This window comes from Typopeltis vanoorti, chromosome 24 (assembly GCF_054136105.1).
Source record: "Typopeltis vanoorti isolate ZY-2024b chromosome 24, IOZ_Tvanoo_1.0, whole genome shotgun sequence".
In the NCBI taxonomy this organism is placed as follows: Eukaryota; Metazoa; Arthropoda; class Arachnida; order Uropygi; family Thelyphonidae; genus Typopeltis; species Typopeltis vanoorti.
Window position 1 is genome coordinate 24,845,039 of NC_143572.1, and position 9,721 is coordinate 24,854,759.

Sequence of the window (9,721 nt, forward strand, 5' to 3'; positions counted from 1 at the left end):
GTTTAGGGAAAGAACCTCAACATCATAAATTTTCTGGAGGTGTGGATCTGGGTTAGTTGGAAATTAATCTTGAGTCCATGATTATTTAATATTTATAAAAGTGCTATAATGTTCAATGTGTGTTCTCTGTTTGAACCGATGACGATCTCCTACATTAACTATTTACTCCAATAATTCAACAGCAGGAGTCTGTGGACTGTCTTTGATTAGGATTCAACATTAAGTAAAAGTATGCAATCGTACTAAAAGTACAGAGCACCTTGCTGTTGCAAGAAAATTGACGTGTTATACACAATTTACAATTTTTGTGACTTAAAAAGGAAGTCAGCAATTTATTCCGAACGTATTTGGTTCTTGAATGCTGAATGATCAGTGCATAGGAAAAAATTAAGAGCATTTCAGAGGGAATAGGGAGGAATGACAATTGGATGTAGATTGGGGAAAATAGCTGTGTATGTACTCAACACTATATCATTTTCAAGGCTATTGTTGGCAATGTGCCGAAGGACCAGGCAAGTCTAAAATACTAAGGAATCAAAATTTAGAAGGCTGGTCACCACAGCTCTCCTTCAAACCTAAAAAAACCTATTTGTAGGTACACGAAGTCAAAAGCAATCCTGTGAGTAATTCCATGACATGGAGAGAGAGCTTCGTGACATTAATTTTCATGCAGTGCACGTCTTTGCTAAAGCAGTGAATACGCATTTTTGATTGACATAGGTCAACACACAGAATCTTGACCGCAAAACAATAGAAATCGCTCATGCAGGGCAACGAATCACGCTTTATGGTCTTCCAACCTGACAATCGTGTGTGGATATAGACGACGTCCAGAGGATTACACGAATCTGCTTTCCAAGGTTCGAACTTCAGCGATTAAGTTCGAAGTTAGCAGTAGAGTGATGTGGAATTACTTCTCATGGTATGGATTATATCCATTCGTCATGGTGTATACAATCATGGATGATGGGTAGTCTATAGGGTGGTTCTGGATAATTGTATCCTACATTGTGCAATTTTATTTTACTGCCAAGTACGCCTTCCGCCATGATAACTCTCGTTGTTAAAAAGCAGTGATTGTAAACACGTGGTTTTAATAGAAAAACATCAGCACATTACAGTGGCCACAGCACAGAACTCTGCGAGATGATGATCTTCATTAGCAGAACTTTAATAGTTTTCTCCAAAGAAGAAGAAGAAGAAAACAATACGATGAATTTTCTACCAGAAATGAGTGGAAAGTCTTGCAATATATAATGAATTGATGTAATTATCGTAGCTAAAGGCTGCTACAAATTTCTAAAAAAAAAAATATTAAAAAATACTGCTTTCTAATTCTGAAAACCACCATGAACTCTGCTTTCCACAATGCAACTAACTTTTCTTTATCCAGTTTCACTGACCAAGCTGGTGAAGATGCAGTGGTGTTTGCCATAAGCATCAGCAAATACCTTCATACACAAAACACTAAACATTATCATATATATATATATATATACTGACTCACTTCAACCATTACCTTACAGACAGTTCGTTTCAACTCTTTGTGTTTTTTATAAGCACCTCCGTGGCCACTCTTCCAACGAACGAACGGATATCATGAGTCCTTGGACTTTCTGGAAGTGTCAAATAATAAAAATAATATTATTTCTGTGCTTTCAGCTGAGCCTGTTAAAATACCAGATTCTGCTACCCGACATTTCTTTTCAGTCCAAATGGAATAAAAGAAGCGAAGAAGCAGGTTCGTGTGTTTTCATTTGGACTGAAAATGAAATGTCGGGTAGCAGAATCTGGTATTTTAACAGGCTCAACAGAAAGCACAGAAATGATAGATATCCTTTGTTGGAATAGTGGCTTCTGCATTAATAGGTTTCGTAGCAGTGACACCTGTCAAGTTGAAATTAAAATAAAAAGTACTTAACACTTTTTCCAACGTTATCATTAATCATTAAAGTAAATCAAAAACGTCTTAGCTATTCATTTTTGATTGGTATTTAATTAGCTATCCCCGAAAAGTAGTAGTAACAATACGATTCTTTTCTTGGATAATTACCGAAATCTTTTATGCTTCGCGTTTCTTTTACTTTTTGTTTCTGTTCAAGGATTTGTAGTTCATTTTGGTTAAAAATATGACAACTAGATGTCGCCATTGCATTGGTTTTAAGATGCGATTACGTCTGCAGTTCTGGTTTTGATTTCATTTGAAAGTTGACAAGTTCGTGACGTATGTTCATGCCTTGATGGCTATAAAAGCTAGAACAAGTTTGCAGAACTTATATTTCAGTGGAGTGAAAATTGCATCGTGTTGTATTATAACATAACGTTTAGATAGTCATAATGGAAAGTCACTTTGACGAATACGAACATTACAACTACGATCAAGACAAATATATGTATTCCGGACACAGCGGGAAACAGAGAACGAAGAAGGAAGCTAGCGAACATACAAACCATCATGATCCCAGTGGTCATGCTAGAAAACTTGTTACTAAAATGCAAAATACGGAAACAAATAAGAAGGGTAAGGAACCTGTAAAAAATGGCAGCAATAAGCAAACGGATTCTGATCAGTCCTAAGAATTTTGGAAGTTTTGTACCAAATTTGAAAACTGGTAAGTAAATTTTATTCGAATTATATGACATATATAACTGAATATTTGAGAAATCAGTGCTCCGTGTGCGAATTTTCATTCCATATGGTATCATACGCTGTTTCTATATAATAACCTTATCGAATTTTAAATGGTGGTATGCTTCTTGTGATTAAATTAAAGATATCCAGGAGAATCAGCAAAAGAAAAAAAAAAGTTTTGTTTATATAACTGTCATGCTGGTGTTTTTTGGTGAGAGAAAAGACTAAGGAACAGAGCTCCCACATAAGTTATTCAGACTAATAACTTTGTTTTGCGAAAGTCCTTGCCTATTATTCATATATGTAACTCTGTGTAAGTTTGTGTCAAACACTTAAGTAGTTGTGCATATTAGCCTTTTACTGGGCCAAGGCTAATACGTCAGTCTTGCCATAATTGGTATCTATGGGAATGCATGCACGCGTGACTGGATGTGTACAAACAAGTTACTTTTACCTGTAATAACATACGCCTTGCTGTCTTTCGTTTCAGTGTTTGCGTAATACCACGCATATCCTCACGAGTTCATATCTTATCATTTTAAATATTAATAGGTTCAAAAAAGCACATAAAAACAAGATACTTTATACTATTTTCTTGTACAATTGTTAAAGAAGTCGAAATATTTTTTGTGTTATTTTTCCACATGATGACGCTCCAGTCACACCCAAGTCTGACGATCATTGCCTAGCATATTTCCTATCTATAAGAAAACACTGGCACAACCACATTATTGCGAAATCAAATGTGGAGGGGGAAAAGGGGAGAATTTCAGACAGAAAATAAACAATGGACCCAATCACAGTATAGTTGTTTGTGATTAAGCTACTGTGAAAGATAAGACTTAGAATGGAGAAGTACTATCTTTGGAAACTTGAACAGTAACTCATCAATAACTTAAACTTAACGATTTTTAAAAGACAACAAAGCAGCATTTGTGGGATGACAAGCCAGTGGCAGAGGTTGCCATGAGATTGCAAAACCTATAGCACATAAGTGCCCAGATGGATCAGTATAGTTTTCCCATATTCCCTTGCTGTAAATTTTTTTCTCTTGGGGATTTGTAAAATTGGAACTATATTTAACATCTCTGTATGATATCAAAGATCTTTCCCTCAGCTAATCAATGCTGTTAAGATATGTCATTTCTGAGATGTTGAATAACACCTGGTCAGAGAAAAGTCCCCCTCATATTCTTTGAGTAACTGTGCACATACGGATGTCCATTGAAGCAAGAAAAAAACAACTAATAGTTCAATGAAATAAGTATGCAGGAAATTCATATTGGGCTTTCTAAATGCAGTTAGACTTACTATATGGTGCAATGTCTGCTGTTTTGCAGAAGCCATATCTGTTCATCCAGATGTGTTATATACCTCAAACTTTGTTAATGAGTTGACTTGCTTAACAAGCCAGGAGTTAAACAGAATTAAAATTGGCTGAGTTTGCTTCAGTATATCATTGTTTCTATCTATAATATTTTGTAGATCTACATTTTTTTAATGTTGTACATGTTTCTAGACACTATATAATACACACTCCCTCTTACCACAAAAAAAAAAGAAAAATCATTCTGTTGGGGTTGGGAGAACTAAAAAGGGCATAATAATTTCACTTGTTTGGAATTGTGACCAAAGTAGCTAAGGCTATGAAACCAGTTTGTGTATATATATATATATATATATATATATATATATATATATATATATATATATATATATATATATATATATTATTTCTGTTATTTGTTGGTTTGTCTGTTTTGCAAGATGATAAACTCAAGTTTTTGGGAAGTAAAAACCCTGTCACCTCATTATAAAAACTCATTTGGATTTCTTATGGTATACTACATATACATTTGTATTCATATATTTTGCTGAAGTGCAGGTCACATGCAGAACACAGAATAGTTTAAAAAATGCTGATAAACAATATTAATTAGTAGTCTAGATGCACAAGGAATATGATGCATGTGTGTGTGTGTGTGTGTGTGTGTGTATACACACACACACACATATATTTAGTTTGGCATGAAATATTGTACATCTTTATTACAGTGAACTCTTTACATTCACTATTCTGAGTGTGCAGCTGCATCTGCTAATACAATAATGATACAATACAGTTTACTATATTTCAATTACCTTCACTTTAAAAATTTACTCGTTTCAGTGCAAAGTACAAGGCTTAAAGATCATTATAGAAGATTCTTCATGCTAAAGATGAACATGAGAAAATTACACACACACATGCATACAAAAAGAATTCTGCCATAATATTGTATGTATGTTGAGTTTGATTTGATTTGTAGCTGAAATAACAGGACTAGTGCATTACTGCATGTGTCCTGTTTGACTTGCCTGTTTTGCATGATGAAAAATCAGTTTCCAGGACAGAAAATCCTGTCACCTCCACATAAGACTAGTTAATTTACCTTCAGTCTAAAAACTTATAAAGTTTCTTACATCCTACATGGAATTTTAATCCAGTTCTTTCCAATTGAAAAATAACAGCTGCATTGTCCTCCTTGTAGCTGTGCTCCCGTATGGAGAATATACTGAATCTGTAAATAATGATTAGAATATATACCGATATAAATAGAGCTGATGAAAATGCAGTGTCAGATAAATGAAATGTAATTGTGGATGGAGGGCGAAACTGGGTCTATGGTTGCACATTTTTCTACTTTAGAAATATTCCAAACGTTTCATATCTTTTATTCACTGATTTGTGCAAAGAATCAGAGTGGTCAATAGTTATGATAAAGAAATTTCAAATCTCAAAAATGAGATGCACAGGAGAAATATGGGAAATGTGATGAAAATCTAGTGGTATGATATGCAGCATTAGCAGAGAGAATAATCTATTACTTTGCTATTTTTCAGTAAAATTGTATTATTTTTGGCATTCTTTCTTATGAATACCCTTCCTTTCCCCCTTTTTTTCAGGAAACAAAGCTTATAAAATGAGAAATATGTTTGCAGTTTATATGTTTAAGAAATTTATTACAAATCGATGCAACCCTATATTATTTTCTTGTATTGTGAATACTACCTACAAAAGGTAGTATTCTACCTTTTTTACAAATCTATTGCACAGAAGTATTGTTGGTGGACTAAAAGTTAGTTAGTAGATGTTTCAGTTTATTCATTTGTCTCTGGTTCATTCATTCATTTCTCTGGTGATCAAACATGCTTTTATCAAGCCACTTCAGCCTCCAGTAAACAGCATGGCTGTCTCGCACAAAGCATTAAAATTCATCTACCATCTTAAAGACGTTCACATATGTTCAAGTCTACAGTGGAATTTGAACTTGTAACTTATTGGTTGAAAAGTGGAAGCAATGTCCACTCAATAACCAGGTTGCTGATTTATAACAGTGCATTCTGCAGTCACAGCAGCAGGGATCATCACACACTAAACATGTTAGTGTTACAGCTGAATGCTTGAAACCATGTTGATCAATATTGAAATTGAAAATGCACATCTCACACAAGCAGTTGACATAATCTGATGTAAAAGGATTTTTTAGTTTTATGCATCAAAAGACAAACCTATTATTTTCTGCCCATTTTAAGAAAATGCAAATAGAACTTTAAAAAAAATAGAACCATAAGAAATGAGAAACTACTTAAATTTATACATGGCTTTATTTATTTATTTTTTTTAAATCTCATAATCCACCTGTTCTCTTGCAATCCATTATTTGAATTGCAAGGGATTGCAAAGTTAAAATGCATGGCTAAAAATGACTGTATTAAAATCAAAAATTGCAGTCAGTTATATGAAAGAAAAATACTCTTGATTCATTTCGTACTTGAACAAATGAATAAACTTAAACATCTCTTACATGTTTAAGTAAGTAAGAGATGCTTACTTAAATATAATAGTTATTTATGAATGCCTTTAATGATTTGTTTTTAAGAACATCTTTAATGACTTTCACCAGTGAAGGCCAAGATCACTTCCCTTTTCATTTAGAGACCTGGAGTTGCTTGAAAAATGTCCGTGTTTCATCTCTACAGTGGGATTCATATAAAAAATTTAAAAAAAAACATGAAAAAAAAATACATTTCACTTTTGCCTCCTTATTCTACAGCTCATTCCTGTTTCTTCCATATACTGAAAGCATCAACTTATTTCTGATACAGATAAATGTTACACTTCTAACACCTTCCAATATTGAATCGTGTCTGAAACAACTAACTGAAAAGCTATTTCTCTCTAACTCCAAAATTAATCTGTGAAGATTTGTCATACTTTTTTGCATAGGATCTGCTTCAGATTCAGATGTTTGATTTAGGACATTTGTGAAGCCATACTGCCTTTATTCAGATCTGAATAGGAATAATTATCTTCACATGTCTAAACTTTTCTGAAGGTCATTATGTCAGCATGTTAAATTGCATTTTTTTTTCTTTCATCCATTCTTTTCAGTTTCTAATAATCCCTGTTCTCTCTCTCTCTCTCTCACACACATTTAAAAAAAAATGGCCTGGATTTGATAACTAATCAGTTTGCAAATTAGTTCTATTTCTTGCAAACCTGAAGTCTTAGTTTGCATTGATGACGCATTCAGATATCTGATATTATTATTGTGTCCAAGGAGTCCAAAGACTCATTGAGAGACGGCACTACAACTCTGTCTCCACCACTTAATCTACCAAATACAGTGAACCACCACCACTACCATCATCTACACCAATGCCATCTATTGCCCATCACCACTAGTATATTTTATCTGTAAGTTGCTTATGTACTCAAGGCCGATTTGTCTATATGCAGGATGTAAAACCCGAGTTTCCAGGAGAAAAATCCCTGCTGCCTCTGTAAGAGATTGGCTAACTCACTTTTGAAAAAAAACCATATCAAGATTCTTCTCATCACAGTGAGAATTGAACTTAGGCCTTTTCTAATCAAAGGGTGCAATGTACCATCATTCTTCCATTTGTGCTATGGAGGCACTTTATATATGAAATAGTTGTATCTGGTATATTTGTATATGTGTATTACTCAATTAACTATAGTACAGAATACAACCTACTTAGAAAGGAAACAGCTCTTACTATATAAGTAAGAGCTGTTTCCTTTCTTTTCATTCCAGCTGCCCACCATGACTAAAGTAAAAGTTAAAATTTAGCACTTAAATTTCATTTGTATTTTATTCCCATCTTTATATACATAATACATTCTTGTGACCATGACTGTGTCAAAAATGTAAACAATTTTTTTCCTCTTATTTCCCTCTAAGTAATTTTTTTTTTTAATATTAGGATATCGTAAGACTGGATGAATGGATATGATAAAAAGACTGCGGAAATAACGGTTCATATAGTTTCATGAAAGTACATATTGGGTGAGGCATTCTATAAGATGTGCAGGCCCTGATGATCATGGAGTTGATGCTAAGAAGATGGCAGTGGGATGCCAGAGGTGTTTTTTATTTTTATGGTAATTTTTGTATATCAGCTTCTTTATCTTTATGATATATTTTTATTGCTGTACTTTTGGTAGGCCTGCAGCTTCATGTAACAAGAGATGGGATTTTTTAATAAAATATCTTTTTTTTTTTTTTTTTTAAACATTGAAGATGTCTGAAAATGTTACCTTATTTCAGAATAAAATTTTAATGAAGTGTTCCTCTGTGCTTGAGGTAATTTCAGTTGTTTTAAATGTTATTATCATGCTTAGAGATATTTAATGCCTCTTCTTCTTCATGTAGCTTCCTCAGTGAGAGGGTCAGCACCATGTCCTTCCAGTTCTCTCTGTTGGTGGCTTTCCTTTTTGTTTCTGCATAGCCATGTGATCCTGTCCATGATCTTATATCCTCAAGTCATGCCTTTCGTTTTTTGCCTCTTTTCCCATAATTTTTCCTTCTAAAACTGTTAATATTTTCTGTCCTGCTGAACCTCTCAGTACATGTCCTGCCAATCTCATCTTTCTCTGGATCATTTCCTGTAATAAAGATCTTTATGTTCTCATTCTCTGTAGGACATCTGTATTTATCACATGTTCTGTCCATTTAATGCCTCAGAAAATGAATGTGAAATTTCATCAAAATTTACCTTTGTAGAATGAGTGAAATTGTAACATTAAAAGTATGAATACATTTTATCATTAAATTTTTGTGCTACTGTCTGGTTTATAGTATATATAAATAAAATAAAAAAATCAAAGTACGCATTGTTAAGAATGTTATTTGTATGTCCTTATAAAACACTTTACATAAAACACTTTGAATCTATTAAGAATTCAGCTAACATCAGGCCTTTCACATATACACAATGCATCACCTCTATAGTTCAGTTTGGAAAGATCTGGGTTCAAATCCTATTAGGATGTGAAGAACCTTTATAAGCACTTTTCAACTGAATGTAAATTATGTTGAAATTATGTTGAACCCTCCCACTTTCATATCTGGTCTGATATGAAAGTGGGAGGGTTCACCTCTCAGAAATTTGGGTTATTCATCCTGTAAAACAGGTAGACTGCCCAGTAGAGATATGCAGCAGAGATATAATACACTGGCATCATGCACTAGCTGACTGTTCCAAACAAACCAATGCACAGTCACATGTGCATATTCATGCATAAATACACATCTGTTTAAAATCTGCAATGCAGTACCAATATCAAGATTATGTGTGAACTATCCAGAAAACATTTCTTCTTGAAAATATTTCTTTGCACAAGTATTCATGAGAAATATGGATTTTTTTTGTCCTTTTCATTAATACATAAATGTGAATCCAATTACTGAATTTTTCAAGAAATGTTGAAAGGAACATTATTTTAGTAAAATATGTATTTTAAAACCAAGTATAAAAAAAAATGAATGAATAGAAAGCTCTAGTAATTCTCACAGGACCTTTATTTACACACACACACACACACACACACACACACAATTTTTTTAGCAGTTGAAGTTTTCTTTTCCTCAGTGCAGCTTAATCCTTTATCCAAGTGTAAGCAAGCAAAGTTTGCGCCTGAAAATATCTTCAGGACTGGGGTAAGGTAGTGCAACACCAGGCAACTCCGAGCAAAGGTGGACCAAGCTCTCATCACTCCTTGTCTCAGTATCTCTCATAATG

At 33.6% G+C, this 9,721-nt stretch overlaps 1 protein-coding gene across 1 annotated transcript; it reads left to right on the forward strand.

Moving 5' to 3' along the window:
* Positions 1 to 2,224: 2,224 nt before the first annotated feature.
* On the forward strand, positions 2,225 to 8,809 carry LOC150093030 (nuclear protein 1). The gene is made up of 2 exons (XM_090413679.1): positions 2,225 to 2,612; positions 7,904 to 8,809. The coding sequence occupies exon 1, from the start codon at positions 2,338 to 2,340 to the stop codon at positions 2,575 to 2,577; it is 240 nt and encodes a 79-aa protein (XP_090269805.1). The 5' UTR covers positions 2,225 to 2,337; the 3' UTR covers positions 2,578 to 2,612; positions 7,904 to 8,809.
* Positions 8,810 to 9,721: the final 912 nt, after the last annotated feature.

What these genes read in the sequence shown, in the direction of transcription:
- LOC150093030 (XM_090413679.1), top strand. Translation starts at nt 2,338, where the DNA reads ATGGAAAGTCACTTTGACGAATACGAACATTACAACTACGATCAAGAC.